Source organism: Bactrocera neohumeralis, chromosome 3 (genome assembly GCF_024586455.1).
Source record: "Bactrocera neohumeralis isolate Rockhampton chromosome 3, APGP_CSIRO_Bneo_wtdbg2-racon-allhic-juicebox.fasta_v2, whole genome shotgun sequence".
NCBI lineage: Eukaryota > Metazoa > Arthropoda > Insecta > Diptera > Tephritidae > Bactrocera > Bactrocera neohumeralis.
The window spans coordinates 33,926,001-33,949,700 of NC_065920.1; the positions used below are offsets into that span (position 1 = coordinate 33,926,001).

At 36.5% G+C, this 23,700-nt stretch overlaps 1 protein-coding gene across 4 annotated transcripts in view; it reads left to right on the top strand.

The window, feature by feature from the left end:
- Positions 1-23,700, top strand: part of LOC126753252 (uncharacterized) — a 479,664-nt gene that overhangs the window by 369,668 nt on the left and 86,296 nt on the right. For 3 of the 4 annotated variants that reach the window (XM_050464521.1, XM_050464523.1, XM_050464520.1), the window contains exons 1-2: positions 7,901-8,056; positions 20,616-21,266. In XM_050464521.1, coding sequence (XP_050320478.1) covers positions 21,008-21,266 — 259 coding nt within the window. In that variant the 5' untranslated portion in view covers positions 7,901-8,056; positions 20,616-21,007. Of the gene's footprint in view, positions 1-7,900; positions 8,057-20,615; positions 21,267-23,700 lie in introns of those variants that run through there. The other variant, XM_050464522.1, reaches the window with a different exon arrangement.

Below are 23,700 nucleotides of genomic sequence, written 5' to 3' on the forward strand. Positions count from 1 at the left end.
GTAGAATATAAATTCCGCGTGATTTATATGCCGACTGAATCGGAGCAATAGCGCATTAACTTAACTGTACTGCGCAGTTTACAGCAGAGGTTGCAACTAATTGCGTACCCAAATTTCATATACACACATATATTGCGTTTGTGTGCGCAACGTAAGAACAAAGCCGAAGGCGTGGGGAGATAACGAATTTTTGGGCAAATTCAAATTTAACGCAAACGCAGCAATTACTTTGTGCAAGTGTTGAAACGCCGAAATGGGAGCGCCCGCATTCATTTTGCGGTTACTCGCACTGCAAAACACACACAAAAATCGCACTGAAGCTATGCATATGCAAAAGCACCAGGAAAGCAACATTTGCAAAATTCCGCCGACGCAATGCATTGCCAACAATAAACAACAAAAAATCGCTAATGCGCGCCAAGCGCCACATCCGCGCCGTATTTACTTATGGCTGCTGCGCATATGCTATCAATATACCGAGAGCGGGAGGGTGTTGCCTGCTGCAATGCGGGCTCGCGAGGTGTCAATGCTGCAAATGTACAGCTGCGGGAGTAAAACTTAGTGTAGCCAACTGGTTTTGCGCGCCATGCAAAGCGCATAGAAAATGGAAAATTCATACTTAATTACAAATCATACCGCAATGACAAATGAAATGGCGGTGTAAGGACAATATGTGTGGCATTTACCGCGTATGCTTTGAAATTTGGATTTGCAGCGGAATTTCTGTGTTGCATGCAACGAATACGTGGTACATACACACCGTGTATAAGTATTGTGTTGTTGTGTTTTACAGATTATATACTATACGTACAAAAGGCGTGCTGGGCGCAGCGCTTTGGCCGCCACTACGAATTCATAGCGCTGGCAGTTATATGCGAGTGTGCGGAACTGGTTGACCAAATCCATGCACATCAATCTCGACCCATTCGCTCATTCGTTCATCAAGCCAGACGGCCAGCGAGTGCCAGGCTGAGCCGCGTTGCATTTGCCACAGCATGGCATACTCATTATGTCATTAGCATTACCGCTGGGATTTGCACCAATGTGCCACACATTGTTCGCTGGTCATTGCATTTGCCCTCATCGGTGCTGTTGTGCGCTTTTAGGCGTTTCAACATCTGTTTACATTCATCTCCAATACTGACGTTCAAGCCCGTCATGCCAGCGTCTGTACGCGGTGCTTTCGTGTTGTGCATGTGTGTGCGTGTGGTGTAAATGTCATTATCATCTGTTTACATTGCATTATTGACATCGCAGATACCTACTCACTAACACAATAGCAGCACATACATGCTGCGCACACACATGTAACTACTAATGTTATGCCAATACACGCAGTAGTCTCTTTGATAGCGTGACAGCTCCTTTTTAGTGCGCGGCTGTTCAACAAGCAAATACACATGTCCACACACAGCGACGGTCGGCAATTTACACAAATGCACTACCACTTTAGCGCCAAGCACATAGTTCACAAACACACACACATAAGTGAATAAATATATGCGCGTCCACACGGCATTGTGGTCGTCAAATAGCAAAAATTGCATTTGTATTTGTTGTATTCTACTTCGGCGCTGAGTGGTCACTTTGCATAATGCACTGCGCTGGCTCAAATTAAAGAAATTACTGTTATACTTGTGTACGCATGTGTTGGTTCGTTGGCACAATGTATTTATTGGCGTCATTCCATTATACACTGGGGTATAAAGAGAGTGCTTTTTATTGACAATGGAGTCAAGGCCAATTCAATTTGCAATCTGTACTAATTAGTGTATCCAGTGAAACGGGTTGCTGGCTACGCAGCCGCTATGAGTGTAAAACAAATAGTAAGAGGCTGTATAAGAGGAATTTTGAAGTTCTAACAAAAGCACTTCGTATATGTATATAAAATAATATCACCTATTCAGGTGAAAATAGTTTACTCTAAGTTATTCAAAATGGCTTTGCTAAATATATACTTATATATTTGACAATGTCCGGTCAGTCAAACCATTTTTAGACAAAAAAAAAAAATTATATAATCCTTGTGACCTCTAGTTTGCAGAATACGTTTCCTCCCTGATTGGCAGAATAATTATTGAAACATCACCATCAATGAAGTTACCGAATGTACTTGTATAAATTTTCACAAGTAAGGAAAGTTATTATATCTCGTATAAGGGAGTAATTTTTGGGTGGATTTTAACCATTTTCGGCACAAAACTACAGTTTATCGCAAAAAATATGTAAAATACAAAAATATGTGGACATATTATGATATATGTATAAGATATACAGTCAATCGAAAATAAAAAAATATCAGAATAGGGCATAGGGGGTTCCGAGAGTTCTGGCTCTTATAACGGTAATATTTTGCATCAATTCAGTGAAAGTTATTCAATTTTTCTTCCGAATCATATCTAAGTCTGTTTTAACAATATTACAGTTAAATTCAGAAATTTAAATGTAGAAGTTCACGCAAGTGAGGAAAGTTCTCTGATCGTCATTCACTTGGGAGTGACCAGAAATGATTCTTTTACATATGACTCAGCCGAAACATCCCCTTCGCAGGGTTGTGCGTTGGGTTTGGGACCCGCGACGTAAAAAAACACCCCCAATAAAAAGGAACAACAAGCCTCGGATGAGAGACCCCTATTTTGATGACGAACAGCACGAAATAAGGACTACGAATTGAGGGCATGCACCTGGAATGTCCGGTCCCTTAATTGGGAAGATGCCACTGCCCAGCTGGTTGATGTCGACGAAAATAAAGGCTGACATCACCGCCGTCTAAGAAATGCGATGGACGGGACAAGGACAGAGACGAGTAGGTCCTTGTGACATTTACTACAGTGGCCATATAAAGGAGCGCAAATTTGGTGTAGGATTCGTGGTGGGAGAGAGACTCCGTCGCCGAGTACTATCATTCACTGCGGTGAATGAACGTCTAGCCACAATCCGCATCAAAGCGAGGTTCTTCAACATATCACTGATTTGCGCCCACGCCCCGACGGAAGAGAAGGACGATGTGACCAAAGATGCCTTCTATGAGCGCTTGGAGCGCGCCTATGAGAGCTGCCCCCGCCACGATGTCAAAATCGTGCTTGGCGACTTTAACGACAGGATGGGCAAAGAAGGTATCTTTGGCACTACGGTGGGTAAATTCAGCCTCCACGACGAAACATTCCCAAATGGGTTGAGGCTGATTGACTTCGCCGAGACCCGAAATATGGTTATCTGTGATACTAGATTCCAGCACAAGAAGATACATCAAGCTACCTGGCTGTCTCCGGATCGAAAAGCCACCAACCAGATCGATCACGTTGTGATAGACGGAAGACACGTCTCCAGTGTTCAGGTCCTAACATCAACTCGGACCACTACCTTGTTGCAGTCAAGATTCGCATCCGCCTCTGTGCAGCAAAAAGAACACGTCAACAAACACAAGGAAGGTTCGACGTCGAGAAGCTGCATTCACAACAGACAGCCGAACGGTTTTCTACTCGGCTTGCACTCTTGCTCTCTGAGAGAACTCGTCAACAACTCAGTATAAGGGAACTGTGGGACGGCATTTCAAACTTCTTACGTACAGCTGCAAACGAAACCATTGGTTTTCGGAAAATGCAAAAGAACAGCTGGTACGACGAGGAGTGCCATGTCGCAGCGGAGAGAAAACAGAGTGCCTACCTCGCAACGTTATGACCGACCACAACACGTGCGGGATGAGATAGATACCGAGAGTTGAAGAGGGAAGCGAGACGCATTTGCAGACAGAAAAAGAAAGAGGCCGAAATGCGTGACGAAGAGCTTGATAAGCTGGCCGACAAGGGTAATGCTCCAAAATTTTACGGAAAGATGCGGCGGCTTACAGAAGGTTCCAAGACCGGAGAATACTCTTGTAGAACCCGCAAAGGTGATCTACTCACCGATGCCCAGAGCATACTTAAATTATGGAGGGAACACTTCTCCAGCCTGCTGAATGGCAGTGAACGTACAACGCCAGGAGAAGGCGAATCGGCCAGTCGATGACGATGGAGCAGACGTTCCATTGCCCGACCATGAGGAAGTTCGAATAGCAATTACCCGCCTGAAGAACAACAAAGTGGTGGGGGTCGATGGCTTGCCGGCTGAGCTATTCAAACACGGCGGCGAAGAACCGATAAGGAGCCTGCATCAGCTCTTTGTAAAATATAGTCGGACGAGAACATGCATAACGATTGGAATTTAAGTGTGCTCTGCCCAATCCACAAAAAGGGAGACCCCACAATCTGCGCCAACTACCGTGGGATAAGCCTCCTCAACATCGCGTATAAGGTTCTATCGAGCGTGTTGTGTGAAAGATTAAAGCCCACCGTCAACAAACTGATTGGACCTTATCAGTGTGGCTTTAGACCTGACAAATCCACAACCGACCAGATATTCTCCATGCGCCAAATCTTGGAAAAGAGGTCCTCCTCCTCTTGGTCTTTCCAACAGAGTTAATGTCTTCCTCTCCCTCTGCTTTTGAAGACTTTCAGATCTGGGATGTTTCTGTCTATTCGGACGACATTACCTAGCCAGCTCAGCCGCTGTCTTTTAATTCGCTAGACTATGTCAATGTCGTCGTACATCTCATACAGCTCATCGTACCATCGAATGTGATATTCGCCGTGGCCAACGCGCAAAGGACCATACATCTTCCGCAGAACTTTTCTCTCGAAAACTCCTAAGGCCGAATAATCAGATGTTGTCATCGTGCATGCCTCTGCACCTTATAGCAGGACGGGAATAATGAGTTACTTATAGAGTTTGGTATTTGTTCGTAGAGAGAGGACTTTACTTCTCAATTGCCTACCTGTTGGTAAGAGTTATTCTGTGTTGGATATTGTCGTTGTTGTTTATGCTGGTTCCCAAATATATTATCTACAACTTCGATGTTATGACTGTCAACAGTGACGTGGGAGCCTAGTTGCGAGTGCGACGACTGTTTGTTTGATGATATGAGATATTTCGTTTTTCCCTCGTTCACCACTAGACCCATTTGCTTCGCTGCCTCATCCATTCTGGACAAAGCAGAACTAACGACGCTGGTGTTGAGGCCAATGATATCAATATCATCGGCATACACCAGGAGCTGTACACTCTTATGGAAGAACAGAGAAGGCTCTGTTTAGTTCCTCAACTCGAATTATTTTCTCCAAAAGAAGATTAAAGAAGTCGCACGAAAGAGAGTTTCTATTAGGGCCCTTAAAAGCATTCGAATAACTTGAAAACCGATTGTTTGAATAACCGGTTTGTAGCTGCTCATGTGGATTACTAATTTATACTATTAGAATAGTCGATCTCCTCTTTGAACACTTAATCTTGCAATAAACTTTGTTATAAAGTCGAAATAGATAAGTATATACATACATGTATATAAATGATCAGAATGACAAGACGAGTTGAATTTCGGGTAAATGTCTGTCCGTCTCACTCTGCATTCTATAACTTAAATGACAATTGAGACATCGTAAAGAAACTTGGCACACGTATTCCATGCCAAAACGTTGAGTTCGTAGATGAGCGTAACCAGAATTTGGTCAAATGAAAGAGCGTGTTTTCTCATAACGGTGCATCTTTGTGCATAAAATGGAAACATAGGGTGAAAACTTGAGATTATCTTATCTTTTTAAAACTCAGCTATCATCTTTTTCTCTTAATAAAAAGCGGTAGTATCAAAAATAGTTTACACCGGTTGAATACTCCCAAATCTTCCATACTTCAAATAAAAGATTTTCAAACTTCAATAAATTTATATATATGTATGTGGATCTCACCCTCGATATGGCTATAATTTTATTAAGCAACAAGTAAGGAAGGGATAAGTTCTGGTAACGTATTTGGTTCAAAGAGGTCGAATGGATACCGAGATATGTGTTTTTATCTGAAAGTGGGCGGTGCCACGCCCATCGTCCAATCTTGACACTGACTCCGTCATACCACTTGGGGGTAAAATTAAGTCTCCGGTGCAATTAATTATTGATTTATCGCCCTTCTAGTAGTTTTTAAATGTACCGTTATATAATCCGATTTCATACATTTTCAAACTGTCAATAGGAGTTCTTATAATATTTGTGCTAGGCGAATTTGGTTGTTGTAGCTTTACTGGTTTAGGAGGTATGTATGTACATTAAGCTATTTAGAGAGTGGTGCCGCGCCCAAGTTTTCAAAATTTTTTACACTCAGGTGCCCCTTGCTACTGCAATCCCTTGTGCCAAATAAAGGTTTTATATCCTAATTTACCGCTTGGTTATGATACTTAATACGCTTTCGGTTAGTGACGTTTGTGGGCTTGGCAATAATCCGATTATGGCTATCAACTAAATCGTCCTTACTGTTTTGTCAACCAATGCGCCTAACAGGTGGCATCAAGATATCTCAAATTTTACTCAAGTTACAGCTTGCACGGACGGACAGACGGACAGACAGTCAACCAAATTTCAATTTTTCTCGTCACCCTGATCCCTATATCCATTAGTTTTAGGTGATACGGACAACTGTTTGTAGCAACACGTAAGGGTATAAAATAGACCAATAGTGATGAAAACTTTGGCGAAAAAAAATAAATTTCGCCTTTTCAAACAAAATGACTTAAAGCACAATTTTATTGGAAATAAATTAAGAAGTGATTGAAATTCTTCGGATTGAAAATATTTAAATGTGATGTAAATTTCCAAGGTTTCTAGGATAATGGAACTTTTAGCTTGCATAATATCTGGGATGTTATATAAAATAATATATGTCATTACTAACTGACTTAATTATATGAGCACAATCCTATTTTGATCTTACCCTCAATATGGCGATACAAGTTATATTCTCTAAACTAAATAAGTTTAAATTAGGAAATTAAAATCTTGTAATGTGTTTGGGATTATATAATTTTCGACTGTTTGTGTACTTATTCAAATTGTTTTGTTTTTCTATTTGTGGTAACTTAAGTTGACAAACGAATTTTAATAAAAGTGGCGAGTTTTTGAGACTTCGGAATCAAACATTAATATAATGTGAAGAGTTGTAAGGACTATGAGAATTACAAATGATAATTCAATATTACTAATCTACACAACCTAAGAATTTCGTTCCTAAGGATTACACAACATACTGTAGTGTTCAAAATTAAATTTCCAGGCAACAAAATTTAGTTTCCTTGAATTGGAAATTCCTATAGAATAATGAGGCTTCTATCTGTATGGTTTATGTTATGAAATCTTGAATTTAAATTTACTGTTAGGACGCCGGATTTGGCCAACTTAAATATTTCTCAACATGAATTCTGTTGTTTTGGATATACATACTTAGATCAGTCTCGCGCTGATTTTCGAAAATAGTTATAAACCAATGTAAAAAGTAATTGGGACCTTCTTTCAAGTAATTTTTTTTAAAGTAATTTCTAAATGTTTTAATTCAATGGTCTATAACGTATGTAACCCCTATAATTTAGCTTAAATAAAAAAATTTATCAAACCATTAAAATATTTACTTGCAATTTAAAGAAAAACGCCTACGTCACAACAAATACTCAAACTTAACATAAATGATAACTGAGTATTATAGCCTTTTAGCAATAGCTACTCTCTTCTCAGTTCCCATAAAATCTCTCATGCACCACTATCTCTCATTAGGAAACTGTCACTTCCAGGACACTTTTCTCTTATACTAGCGCTTATGAAAAATTCATAACACTGCTCTCTATTCGCTCTGTTAAGCTCGCGCTCCGCACACACCAACTGAGCTTTCCATGCTCTACTCCCGGATTTAAGGACATGGTACGAAGGAGAGCAACAAAAATGAGTTCGGTTGCTTTCAAAGTCCATAACAAATGGTATATTAGTGCAGGCAAACGACATTTGGTGGCGCTGTAAGCGTTCCCCAAGTTTTTTTAGTCACAATCTATACTTCTAACGGTTCGCATGTTGCTTTGTCACGCTCGTCGCGAAAATAAAGGCACACAGGCCATTCTGGTGAATAGTAAATGTGTCGTCTAACTAAAGTTACAAGTGCAATATTCACGTAACACGAAAGTTGAAAGTGCTAAATTCGCACATATACTCATGTAAATAAATGTGTTGGTGTGAAAATAAAGCAGTACGAAAGGCAGGCGGCGTGTAATGAGAGCAATGGCAGTGCGAGACACATCAACAAATTGCGCTAATGGCAACTAAAAAGTGCAAAATTTGCATAAAAGTGATAAAGTTGGCAATTTGTGTGTGCCAAAAGCAAAATGTCATACTAGAATTTGCCGAGAAAATTACGAAAAATGTGAATTGAAGTAGGTGCAAAAATAAAAACAAAAAAAAACGTTATACAAAAGAAAGAACGAAAAAATTTAAATGGGAAAAAATTCCAACCAAAGCGCAATCGAAGAGAGAGTGTTGGTGTGTTTGCAATTGTTGGACGTATTAATATATATTTTTTCTAACGGTACCGCCACGTGCCGTAGAACGATCGAGCCAGCGCTGGAAGTTGGCAGCATTTGTCTAGCTTTGTCATTGTGGTGTAGTGTTAGTGTGTGTGTGTGTTGTTTTAGCTGTTGTATATTTTTGTGTAGTTTGCGGTTGTTGTCCGCATTGTTTTGGTTGTTGGTTGGACGACTTTAATTAATAGTAGTGACAGCTTAGGTTGTCATTCGACAACTTTAAAAAATTATCAACACGGAACAAACACAACAGCAGTAGCAGTGTCAACAAACTAATGATATCAGTGTGTGTGTGTGTGACATAGCAAATATAACAGAACTGCTGCAACAACAGTTGTTAGAAAATCCATATTACAGGTGCGTTTCGGTGTAAGTGTGAGCAAACCGCACATGTACGCCACATTAATTTGGCAGAATGGCCAATTGGGACGCAACTCGCACCATATATAACCTCATTAAATAGCAGCAAAAGCGCACACCCCTCTTGAGAGTATGTGCTCCCCTTTTGTGCAATAACAATGGTTTTAAGTGCTGCATACTTTTAGGGTCATTTGAGCATACTTTAAGTTGATTTTATATGCATTATTCTAATTTTTTTGGGACTAAGGCAAATGATTATGCGATATTGAACTATATTTAATAGCGCGTATTAAATAAATAATTTTGCTCTCTACACTTTTGAGTTAGTGTACCAAAACCTTTGACTCCAGTTGGTCGATTTTGAATATATTTAATAATTACTTATATAAAAAGTCTAGTTAAAATACAAAATTTTACCATGCTTTTTATAGGTTTGATTATTGATCATATTCCTCTGAATTATATTTTTTAATTTTGATAAATCAAAATTATTTCGCTTGGAAGTACACTCCGAGAAAATCTACTAAGGAGTTACATACGTGGGTCTTCGTGTAAAAAACAGCCTTTTTTCAAAAATTTGTCTTCTCACACAAAAAATTAAACATTAGAATTATTTACTGTCACAAACATACACTAGTAACAAAGAAATTCTGAAATTTAAAAAAAAAAAAATTTAAACTCGGCCATTGCTACGTCATTTCCGGGGACAACTCGTAAAAAACATGCGCCCACGTTGGCAGAATATCTCCTTAAAGGATCATTAATGAAATACGTGTTTTAGTTAAATTCTGAACTTAGTACTTGGGCGAAGGAAAAAAACTGAAAATTGGATTTTTAGCAGACATTCGAGAAACGCGCGTCTAAAGACAGCTCACTTAACCTAGCTTAGTTCTTAAAGCTGTCTCTGGAGTTATTTCTCGGATCAACTTGAAAATTTAGGACAATTGTACAAAGGTATTGTAGAATTTAATAAGACAATAAAAAATTAAAGTTTTTGAGATCCGTAAACCCAAGTAATCCCTTAATTTAAATTCAAATTATTTTCACGACCTCATTATCTTTTATTCAGAAAATAATATCAGTCACAAATCGATGCGCTAATAGCCCCCAATGTCTCATCATCCATACTAAAAGAAAGAAACTGCAAAATAGTTTGTACAAGGTGCGTCCCAAAGCAAACAGGACTTAAAAAAAAAAATCAATTTATTTTATTCAAACCAGTCTCCTTCTGCTTCAATACAGCTTTTTGCACGGTCCAAAAGCATGTCGAACGAGTGTTTTAGCTCGTTGGCCGGTATGGCCGCCAGTATGCCGGTGTAAGCCTTTTGAATGGCCTCTACGTCTGCATAACGCTTTCCTTTCATGGGCAAATGCATTTTTCCGAAAAGGAAGAAGTCGCGCGGTGCCAGGTGAATACGGGGAGTGGTTAATGGTTAAAATGTGATTTTTAGTCAAATTATCACAATCCTTCGAATGTTGGATTCTGAGAAATTTTTGGTCGTCTGTCAATTTGTGCAGAACAAACCGTGCACACATCTTTCGCAAGTCCAAATGTCCGGTCAAAATGCGATAAATCGATATTTTGGAGATGCTCAATTCCATTTGTATGATCACTATGATCACGGATTGTGATTGGCCCACATGCTGATCGTCATTCATGTCCTCACGAGCACTTTGAAAACGTTGAAACCACTCGTGCACTCTTCTACAGGACAGGCAATCATCGCCATAAACTTGTTTCATCAAATGATACGTTTCGGTAAAAGTTTTACCAATTTTAAAACAAAATTTAATGTTGGCTCTTTGTTCGAAACTCATCGCACCGATAACACAAACATACTGACATTTAAAACGCAATAACTTCACTTCTAAACTATGAATGTCATGAAATTCTCACTGGACAATCGATAAAAATAGCAGATTCTAACGCACCAGTCGAAATATAGATGGCGCCACCAGGGGGCGTTAGATTCAAAACGTCCTGTTTTCTTTGGAAATCACCTTGTATTTTCAAGAAAAACGAATACCATTTTGTAATGAGGATAGCAGTTATTCTCACGACGATTGTGTATAATAAATTTGATACCCTATATACCATAATTCTCACTAAAACTAAAAAATATATATTTCAAGCTCCGAACAATTTTTGTATCGATATAAAGACAACCTAGTTGTGTGCACTGTGCCCTAGACAAAAATTATTTTATTACATAGTTTCTAAGCTGGAGAATACTAAAGACCTACTTACACATACACTGCATAATGCACACATAAACAGTTTGGTCTATAAGTTTTTAGAATAAAGTCAAAACACAATATTAGAAAGGCATGCAAATAACTATTCATAAACAAACGGGCTGTCGAGCTTTTTTCAATTATGACGTCATTAACTACTTTCAAAGCAAACCCATATTCAACGGTAATATAAGTAAAATGTTGTACTTTTTTAAGACTTATATACACATACATAAGTAGTGTAAAATGCTGAAATTACATAAAATAAATTTAAATGGAAAAATGGGCAATATTGTAACATTCCAAGAAATCATTGTAGTTATCATACACAAAGATATTAAAAAAAATTCTTGTGCAATATATTAAATACACATAAATATTTTATTGTCTTTGGTAGTTTTACCTAAATTTGCTCTTCAAATTCTATCGAATTATAAAATTAAAGACACCGAATTTATGATCACTGTTGATCGTTGATTAGTTGATCTCATCTCCACCTCCGAAAGCAGAATAAGTATTAATATGTCATCAGAAATACTCACTTAAACAAGTAAAAAAGGGCTAAGTTCGGGTGCAACTGAACACTATGCTCTTGCAACTTGCAGGAATTAAAGTCAGGGAAATACCTTCAGGGGTATAATGTCAACTAGATGATCGGAATCTAAACAATTTTATCTATCTATACATAACTCATATTCGAAATGAGTTTTGTTAGAAAAACGAACATCATTATATTTACTGTATGAGAGATAGGGGTAATATCCACCCGATTTTGTCTATTAACTATTATTATGCTACATACTAAACCAATCTTCCTTGGGTTTCATTAAGGTAACTTACATACAACCACGAATCATATGGAGCAAAATCACCCGGAATTTCGAATCTTTATATCAGTTATATGGGACTAATGGAAGTACTGACCCGACTTAACTCATTTTTGATACACATTGACTGATGTTCTCGGTCAAAAGTCAACTATAGGTACTGAGGAGAATTTTCTCAGTTTTGGTCACACTCTAAAGGCGCTATCCAGAGAGAAAGAATTAAATGGAATTAAAAATTGTGTTATATGGGAAAAGGCGTGGTTGTAGTCCGATTTCGAAAATTTTCGCACGGTGACATAGGAATGTTATAGGAATACCACGAACTAAATTCAATCGAAATCGGTCGACGTATCCCGAGATAAGTGATTTCTACAAAAAGTGTGCGATGTATCATCTCAAAAATAAAATTTAATGTCTCTGGCTTTATATCTTTATATATTTATATTATATATTTAGCTTTATATCTTAATTTGGTCCTTCGTTATGGGACTTTATAGCTTTTCGGTTAACTGCGGTTTGTGGGAGTGGCAGCGGTCCGATTACGCCCATCTACGAACACGAGTTTCATCGAGTGGTTATTACCCTCTGTTTTGTAGTTAACTAAAACTTCAGACATTTGACAAAGCAACTGAACAGTTTACTCAAGTGGCCGACAAGTGAAGAAGCCATATAATGAGCTTCAACTGCATAAACAGCAGAAGTAAACGACTTTAAATACTCGTTTTTCATTTAATTGCACTTCAAAGTCTTACAGAAGTGTATCATACCCAAACATATGTGAGAAGTATTTGCTATTTGTGCTGATTTGCTTGATTTATCCAACACAGCCCAACAGGATATCAGTGACTGTTGAGGAGTTCCACTCAAGGACACTTAATGGGTACTTGAAATGCATTCGTGTATTTTACGCACGAACGGACACGTCATCGTGTTGACGAGAGAGTGTGACCTTTCTGAAAAGCAACATGAAAAAGGCTGAAGTGTGCACGTATGACGAAAGAGTGAAGTACAAGCGTATATATATTTACTCAACCGTACCCTATGTGTTTTTATACGTTGGTAAAAATTGAAGGAATTGTATTAAAAAGATGTAGAATGTAGAAGTTCATAAATATAGGTTTTAACTGCCCAAAACTTGTTTGACTACAAAAACAATAAATTCCTACATGTCACATTTCGCACGACCAAGACTAAACTAGGACAGTGTCTTGCCACATATTTGCTCACGCGCCTCGATTCAATAACACAAATCTCATGCTAGCTGTATAAGGGTATCCTTTCCACTTTCCACTCTTATCGGTATCATTAAATTCGACTGCTATCAATTTCGCTTATCTGTGTTAATGTCAATTTAATTGCTTGCAATGGTAGGCAATATTTAATTTTATCGATCATTGTTTATGTTTATAACGTGTGACCTCAAACTGATACTTCAGCACCAATCGAGGCGGCATTAGCTCACGTTCGTAAATATGTGATAATACTAGACAAGTTCTAAGTGCTGTGACATGTAGACATGACTGCGAACAATATCGTAAAAGTAATCACCTGAACGGACATAAAAGTGAAAGCGGTAATCTTTTGACAAGGAAGTAAAAATTATGGTTACGATTACAGTTGATTGGGTCGATTGTTGAACATATGCAAGGCAGATACTTGGCTACTTGCCTAAAATTTGCGGTAGTTCACAGATGATGAAAGTAGTTACGCAACACTGTAAAAGTGAGTTAGAAAGAGTTTCTATTCTAAAATGTCATGATGATGAAAATTTTCGGAAAATAATAAAATATACAACAGGACATGCCATAAATCAGGGTTTCTTGGAGGATCTGTATTCAACGTTAGACTTTTGTAAGACTTTCATTAAGGTGTTAGTTAGAAAAGCAATAACACCACTTATTACATGTTCTAATTTTTGCCACGCTTCCTCAAGATTTTTCTTTCGTTATATATATTGTGACAAAAAAATGGGTATACTTGCCAAATATGAGCGCGATCTGTCCACCAGTTTGATTACAGCAGCTAATCGTTGAAGACAAGCCTCATTCTGGAGGACCTGCGACCACATCAACTGATGAAAATATAAAAAATTGGAGGATGTAGTGCTTAAAAATCGTCAGGCAAAGTGTTAGAGAAATGACAAGCGGGCACGACATCTCTCACGAGTCTGTTCGCATGATTTTGGTCGACTCGTCCCGATAAATCTCAATTTTTTTCAAAAAGAGTACCGTAAACATATTTCTTTTGACTTGCTTGATCGTGCGAATTCCGATCTCACATTCATGGAGAGCATTATAATTGCATATGAGAGATGGGTTTAAAAGTTTGATATACAAACAAGTAAAGAATCATCGGAATGAACGCGTTTTAAGTCGCTCGAAGTGATAAAACAAATTCACTGAAGGAGCTAGAGGCCATCCCAAAAAGCTCTTATGAAAAGTTTTTCGAGGACTGGAAAAATCGTTGAGATAAATGTATTACATCTGGTAAGGGCTACTTTGAAGGCGAAAAAATAAATATTGATGAATAATTAAATATTTTGTGTTTTATTTAAAAATATCGAGTACTTTTTTGTCACAATGTGTATTTGTTATACTCTTGCAGCGGAGTGTAATAATTGTCTTCACCTAACGGTTGTTTGTATCACCTAAACCGTACCGAGTTAGATAAAAAATTACACTTGTGAACACACAAACCTTACCGCTATACTTTCTTCTTCTTCGATTTTCTTCAATTTTTTTTATGCTTTTAATAAGCAAGTAACTAAATTATATTAACTAATTATAATTATAGTTTCTAATTTATTACGTTTAATGAGTAAAACAAAAATTAGCTTTTCTGTGCTTATACAAATCGGCCGATTTTAATGTTTTTGAAGTGATACACCTACTAAGCTTCGTGTTTCAAATAAAAAATTTTAATAGAATATTAATTTTAAATATATTGTAATTGAAATTAAATTCAAAAAATTAAAAACATTATTTTTTCATCGCATGTCAGTCTCTTACATTTCGAGCTCATTTTGTAAAGCTCACTAACTTTCAAATGATTTTGTCTATAGTTGAATGTGTTTTGTTTTTATTTTTAGTATTTTTAATTAATTAATTTTCATTAACTTATTTCTATATAAAAAAATTCAATACTGCAGTTCCGCTATAAAATATATTCAAATATGCACAATACTTGAAAATTTTGGTAAGGTTTGCGTGGCCATGAGTGTATATATTTACTAATGATAAGAATGACGAGGCGAGCTCAAGTCCGGTTGAGTGTCTGTCTATAAAAATTCAGATATTGTAATGAAACATGATGGCACACGCCTTGGTATAAAATAGAACTATAGTTCGTACATACCAGATATATGTATGTATACAGAGATATAATATAAACTCCTCCCAACGTTGTATGGATGGGCTTTATACAGGCCACTGTCAAATTTGGTCAAATGGCACCGCCATTTTCTAAATGAAGTCACGTACCTCGAGATCCACTCCACCGATTTTTACCAAAATCGGTTCATAACTATCCTCTGACATACCTTTGTTTAGAGTAATAGTTAGAAAAAATGGGAGCTTACTTCCTATGTATCAAAATTTTAAATTTTATTTAATTTATTCAATTTCCAGTCGACAAATCAAGAAGCAATCAACATAATAATTTCCAGCTTGCACGAATATGTAGTATGATCAAAAATCGAACGAAAACTGTTCGAGCATCTATGTTCCGAATATGCGGACCCCAGTGCCTACATGTATAGTCGACTTTTTACTGAAAATATCGCCAATATGTGAGCTATTTTAATAAAATTAAGAGAGTGCGGTTTTCCAATGGCGGTGCAGCTTTGTGCTTAGAATGAATAAAATCGGGAGAAAATTTGCCTTAGTCCCTTTTAACTAACAAACCTTATGTACTTAAAGGTATTTCCTTGGACTTAATCCTGGTAAGTTGCAAGAGTATTATATCTGTGTTATACCGTAAATTAGGCCTTCCTTACGTGTTTCATATTGGGTAGTCGAAAAAGCCTTTTCGTATTGTGTCAATAAAAGTCGTAAATATCCAGTGCTCCCACTCACAAATCACATTGTGTCATACCATATAGTGTTGGATAGGTGAGGTTTTAAGCTTCATTCAACCAAAAAAAATTTAACTCGGGCAAGAGGAAAAAAAGTTAAAGCTGTTTAAAAATGAGTGAAAATAATGAATAAATTAACCATATTTTTTGTATAAGAAGAAGAAAAAGATTCAACCTTTGGCCTTTGGAGAAGGATTGACCTAAAAACTCTTTCTGTTTGGATAGACAACACTCAAGAGTTAGTCAACAATGTCTATCCTGGCATTGATAACATAAGTTATAAGACAATATATTGGTTTAACGAAAGAGTGATTCTGTCACCAACTAACGAACAAGTAGATAAGGTAAATATATTGATTCTTTCAAAAATTGAGTGTCAAACCTTCAGCGTTGCAAGCTTAGATTTCAGCGTTGACTGTTTTTCACATGGCCAACTATATGTCGCTCTTTCAAGAATAACATCTAGAGTAAAAATGTTTGTATTGCCTAATGACAAGAAAGCTGTTAACGTTGTATGTAAAGATATTATGTAATAATTGTTGTAAAAATAAAATAAATAAGTAAAAATGGAGTGTATGAATTTAGATATTCCAAAGATAGTAAGAAATTTTCATGGTGTAAGAAAAGAGGAATTGTTTTACTCCAAATTTAAAGCCTGCGGGCCACAGGCAGTAATGAGGCGAAAGCTCTGCGCAAAGTGGGTGCCTCCCAAGTTTATAATCTAAACGAATATACAATGAATTGCTGATTGTCCTTGGTGCTCATTTCGCCTCTTTCCAACTTAGCAAATCTCTTTTCAGCGGTTGATTTCCCTGGTGCTGAGCCAATTTCAACAGTATTTTCCCCCAAACAACAATGCTTTATTAACACACGAAATGTTTATGATCCATTTTTTTGTAAACTAACACAAGTTGCTTCACAAAAATCTATATTTCATTAACTAATAGTTATAATCCAACTAATAGAACTCATATAGATGATAGAGGTAGAGTAGTAGTATTATTCATGTGTCAGCCACAGTAAAGCGTGGACGGGTCCTCTAGTTAATAATAAAAGATTACTTCCAGAGGGGCTATAGCATATAATCATAGAAATTCAAGTAGTAGCATTTTGACGCTGTGTTCCACATTAATACATACTGTTTTTTATACTTTGCTATTACCCGAAAATATTCATATGGGCCATTCCATCAATTGGCGACATGGTTTTGTACCCGTGTTTCTCCGATTTTGACGAAACTTTAGAATATTATAATATAGACCAAAATAAGAATATCTGTAAACTTTTTAGTGGTCAAAGTTGCTCCATTGTTTTTTTGGCGCGCAATTCAAATTGAGATCAAACAAAAAAATGACAATTTCTTTTAATTTTTAACGACCTCAAAATTGAGTGAAAAAAATTTTGCAGTTATCCAATTTTATGTAAAAAAATCTCAGCTTTTTGATAAAAATATTTTCAAAATCCAAAGAAATTTTAAAAATCCAAAAAAAAAACATTTTTTTTTCAAAAATCCCGTTTTTTGTGCTTTTCCCCCAATTTTTTTTCAAAATTGACTTTCCGGTTCGATTCCTCGTTAAATTTTACATAAGAATCAGTGTTCAAAAATATGGGACTCTGATCGCATGAACAGCAAAAATAATTCAAAGTTGCCGCTCAAAATCCAAAAAAATTCAAAGTTGTCGCTATACGGCGCAGTCTGTTCGCTTAGAAGGTTGTGTGAAGGAGGTAAACATGTAAATTGTATTCTTAGATTTGAATTAATGAAGAAATCAGTGTCTTCATTCATAAAAATATGCGCCGTATAGCGCTTTGCATTTTTTTGCTGTTCATGGGATCAGAGTCCCATACTTTTGAACACTCATTCTTATGTAAAATTTAACGAGGAATCGAATGGGAAAGTCAATTTTGAAAAAAAGTTGGTGGAAAAGCTCAAAAAATGGGATTTTTGGAAAAAGTTTTTTTTTTTGGATTTTGAGCGAGAACTTTGAATGTTTTTTGCTGTTCATGGGATCAGAGTCCCATATTTTTCAAAACTGATTCTTATGTATTGGTTCTTATTAATTGAACAAGAATCGAATGAAAAGTCAATTTTTGAAAAAAAAATTGGGGCAAAAATTTTGGATCTTTAACTGCAAAATTTTTTTATCACTCAATTTTGAGGTCGTTAAAAAATAAAAGAAATTGTCATTTTTTTGTTTAATCTCAATTTGAATTGCGCGCCAAAAAACAATGAAGCAACTTTGACCACTAAAAAGTTTATAGATATTCTTATTTTGGTCTATATTATGATATTCTAAAGTTTCGTCAAAATCGGAGAACCACGGGTACAAAACCATGTCGCCAATTGATGGAATGGCCCATATATAACTAAGGGTTTATATATACATATATACCTTAATAACATATGTGTACGAATAAAATATTCAATTATGCAACAACAATTTTCCAAACGTCACAAAGCCATGACAAAAAGGACAATACTGTTGAGCTAAAATGGTGATAAAAAATTAAACCACTCATAAACGCAAGCAGTCAGTATCTACTCGTATTGAGTAGCAATAACGGCGATAGTCCGAACGTTTACGACATTAATGAAATGTACATATTTACTTGTATATAACTATATATATGTATATGTACACGCATACATACACAAATACAGGCATCGATACTAAATGTGTATTAACAATTTATGTTCAATTAAGTGAAATTTATGATTTTTGACGAGTCGGACAGCGCGTGCCGACTGGCACGAGTAAATGGCCACTTGACTGCCTAAATTGGTCAGGTCAGTAGCTTCAAAGGCTGTACGGTTCGTTGGCCGTGCAGCAATGGAATAAAAATTTATGTGTCGTGGCAATCACCATTTAACTGAGCGGTTGACCGCCAACAACTGTGTTAGAGGGCTGTATTTACGAGAGCGTGGGTAAGTGGGTGTGTGTGCGGGTGTTGAAAGGATAGCATTTTGCGTGGAGACGCTAGTAGGACTGAGCTATTACTAATAGGAGTTGCCGACAATTCAGCGCCGTCCGTCATCCGCCAACCGATGTTCTAATGACGATTAATTGCGAGGGTTGAACCGACGAAATGCAGCAAAAGAGAATGCGGCGTTCAGCGTCCATGTAGAAGCAGCGGCATGCGAGAGCAGATTTGTTGAAAGTACGGTTGTTGCATTCGAAGACTACAAGCAAGGAACAAGCTGCAAAGCATGTGACCGCAAAGATGAATAAGGTTGTGAAATGAAAGCGAGCGAGCAAAATGCTCGAGTGCTGCCTGCAATGTCGCTGTGCAATGCAAGCAGTGTAAGCTGGCGCTGGCGCTGGCGAATTTATACGGCGAACATTGCTGATGCCGCTAAATTGGGATTCACATTCATGAATTTATGCACCATAATTTACATAGCTAATGCTGATTTTGTTGTTGTTGCCATTCGTACATATTGATTTTATGGCGCGGGTTAGCAGCTGGCTAGCAGAACGCCTTGTAAGGCGTGTGGCATAATTAATCTCAGCTCGTCGTAAAAGGCTGCAGAATTTATGGATGCAACCTGCAAGAACTACTACCATATATACGGGGGTTGTTTAATAATTATAATACTGTCAACTTTCAAGTTGATATATGATTCCAAAGCTCCTTTAAGTCGTCTGAAAAATACATTTTCTAGAGGTCTTCGACTGAAATTTCTACCTGGCGAGTGATTTTTAAGCTACAAAAGAAAAATAAGCTTTGCAGGGCAAATTCAGGAGATTGTCGTTAGGATAGCAGTTCGTAATCTAGTTTTGTCAATCCGGCACATTATTATGGTGGGAAAAGATTTTATCCATCGCCAAATTGTGGCGTTTTCGTTTGCCGTCAAATTAGCCTAATAATCCGGACTAGGTAAGCCTTTTCTCAGGCTGATGTGCATCATACATTTTGAATTCCCTGAAAAGTTGGAAATCTCTTCTAAGGTTAGGGTAGGGATAGTCATCACTTTCGTCGGAGACTTGCGAACATTTCAACTGCTCCGTTGTCTCTAGTGTGTATCATTGGATTCAAGTTTTGTTGACTCTCATGAAACAACTCCTTCTTGTTGCGCGTAAATAGGATAAAACGCTCTGAAAAATGAAAAGAAGTAAGTCTCAGATTGATATTATTCTCTACCGCAGTCCAGCTTCATTTATTTTCTACAGAAATTAACTACGAAACATTAAATATCTCCTCCGCTAGTCATGATATCAAATGGTGAACCCAAGTTATTATCAAAATGCCCTCGTATACATTTCATATAGCTAACGCTCGCTAAGATACTGAGCTATTCACTGTGACAAGACGTTTCGCCATTAAGTGTTAGCACAAGCGGATAGGTTAATATATCGTATAACTGTTTATACTTGTACAAATATGTGTAAACAAAATATATATATTTATTTAACCTCTTGGCATCAGTCATAAAAGCTAGATGCTAAAAACTTATTGCCACACAAATACAAACAAATCCACGCATACAAATAAGTAGTGATTAATTAATTATATGTTTTCTATTATACGAATGTTCATGCTCTTGCTCTTCAGCGCGCGCATATTTGTGCTTGGGTTCATGCTTAAGCGATTTGTCGCCTGGCCTTTTGCTTTTCACGCTGCCAGCCTTTCCCTCGCTGCTGTGCTGCTCGAATACCACAACTTATTATATGCGATAATTAAATACTTTTTTATTACAAAGTGATTATTAATAACAAATGTGCACAACAACTTAATACGAGCACTTAAGTACACATAAGCGGACGAACCTACATACAATTATGTTTATTATACAGTTAAGTGTGTACTTACCAAAGGACATCATCGAGTGAAATTAATTGTTGCTCCTCAACAAGCAAATGTAGCAGGACTAATTTATTCACAAATTTGTGCACAAAGTTATTGTGCCACAACACAAGCACACGCATACAATCACCGACACAAATACATTCATACATGTATAAGTGCATGTAGCATGAACATGTCGTAAGTGCGTCAAAAGTAGTGTTATGTATTAATTATACGCACATGTGCTAGTGGAAAAGGTGTGTCAGTGTACGTGTGGGTCTGTAAGGCAGCAAAGTGAGCAGAAACATGAGTTGTGAACAGCATCATCAGCAGCAACGGCATATGCATCATCAACAACAACATCAACAGCAGCATCATCCTCATGAACATTATCAGAGTCGACCGTATCAGTGCAGGCAACAACAGTTACAAAAGCCAAAATGCGCACATCAACAGTATAGTCAATATCAAGAACATCATCAGCAACACCTCAGTTGTTACACACAACAGCCGCATCACCAATATCAGCTATGGTTTATTATCTCGGCGATATTGTTCTTAATCGGTGAGTAAATTGTTATTATTCGTTTAAAAGAAGTATGATTAATAATTGCAATAAAATTAATATGAGGCACAAATCAGTGAGAAATATTACGAACAACAAGTTGAAGAAGGAAGTGTGGTGATCAAGCAACCAAAGTTCAAGAACATTGATTTCAATTAATTATTAGAGGAAAAATAATATTATTATAAATACACATATAAAGCGCTCCAAGTAAAGATCTTACAAATTCGGAGCAGTGGACCTTTCATTAGCAAAATAACACTATTGAATACCTCGATATATGTATGTAATTGTCATTGGATAAGTGACTATATACTATATTAAACACACCAATTTTTGTCTTCTATAAATTGTTCAATTTGCTACCACACCTTACTTCAGAAAGCTGTTTGTCTTGCAGAAATATACATAACTGTGAATTTGAAGACTACAGAAACTTTGTTGTAATCGCAGGAAGTTTCGCTTGACATTCACTTGTTTTTACCGTTGTCTTCCGTTTTAGTTTAGCGCAACTTTATGACTTCTGTGCAGAAACTCTTCCTTAAAATTAAATTGATAAAATTAAAATTGCAAGCGCACAAATTAGTATTTTTTTTTATTTTTTTCTACTAAGTTAAAAATAATGCAAGCTATTTTAAATATAAAATATTTAATTCAAGTAGCGCCTATACATATAAAGTAAAAATTCACTAATAATTTTACGCATAATATTTAAATAGTGTTTGTTGTAATAATCGACCGCTCAAAACCTTTATTAACATACCATTTTCCCCTGAGGGAGTTAATAAGCTTTTCTTGCCAATACAAAAATTATATTTATTATTTTTATTTTCCAGCAAATTTTGAAGAAATATTAGTCTTTTTTGCCTCTTCTGAGAAAATTTGTCATAGTAATGTATTTATATTTTAATACCATCAGAAAAAAGAGATTTCAGCAGTGATAAAGCCTATTCACATTTTGAAAAAAATCCGAAATTTGGGCGTGATATGCTCTGATTAAGAATTATGTTTCTTCCGGTACTAAGTAAATATGAGAGAAATAATAAATAGATTTAATAAAAAATTACAGTGTGTTGGAACATTAAAAGGTAAGTTTTAAATAAATTGCGTGAAAGAAACATTTCTATAAATAAAATTAAGATAAACCAAAAATCTTGGTTTTTCGTATATTTAACGCAAGTGATGAAATTAAATAAAAGGGTTTGTAAATAAACTTAAAGATCTTTTCTTTACCTACAATATTGCCAGATAACTTTTTGCAATGGAACTCGTAGTTTTGCCAGAAATCGAGATAACCAATTTTTAAGCTTAAAAAACTAACCTTTCCCTCTTATTCCTTTTACCGAATTCAGAGCACCGTGAAATATTTTTTCTAACATTTGTGTATTTATCTTTCATTTCCGTTGGGTTTTATCTTAGTTTTATTTATTTACTATGTATATGACCCGTCCATGTTTTACTGTGGCTGATACATACTAATACCATCTATATGATTTCTATTATTAAGATTTTGACTATTAGTTAAGAAGATCTTGCATTTTTGGTGAACCAATCATTTTCAAATGATTCATACATGAATTTTGAACAAGCGCTTATGATTTAAAATATAATTTTTGTACTTTTGAATTGTATTGAATTTTAAAAGATAAAAAGTATCCTGTGTCCTTACTATGGTCCTAAGCCACCTCCCCACCATTTTTCAGCTAAATCGGTTCAGCCGTTCTTGAGTTATAAATGGTGTAACTAACAAAACTTTCTTTTAAATATATAGATTTTTTTACACAACTTAGCTACCATAGTCTTCTCGGGCAAGAGTATGCAAATGATAATTTGGTTAGACTAGACAAATGCTTGATTATAAGCGATAAGGATTGACTTCACCGAGACTTAGCTAAATTTATAGTATGTTTGTTGAAGGTTGGTGCCTGTTTTGGTTAGCTCATTTGCTTCACAGTTACCAAGGATATCACTATGCCCTCGAACGCATAGCAGGTTTATCGTGAAATATGGTGTTAGAAACACTAAGGGATCAAGGCATTCTTTCACTAACCTTAACGAGACCCCAGGTGACTTCTGTGATTTCCCCCCGGTTGGCTATCCGATATCTCACTGGATCCAGCTGTGATGTGGCTAATGAATGTTTTCAATGTTATGCAATGATTACGCCATTACTTTTTTAAGTCGAGGTACATCCGCCGTATTCTTGATAGCATTACAAAAAGACTTCCAAGACCTTTTTTCTTTTCTAATGTCTTTTTTGTATGACTTTAGGAGGTTTTAATATTTATCCCAATTTTCTTCGCCGTGGGACAATTTAGCTAAATTAGACTGCTTCATCCAAACCTTCCGTAATTTTTTAAGTTCGGGAGACCACTAGGGGCGCCTAACACTTCTCTTACTACTTGTTTTTATACAAGCTAACGCGGATGTCTAT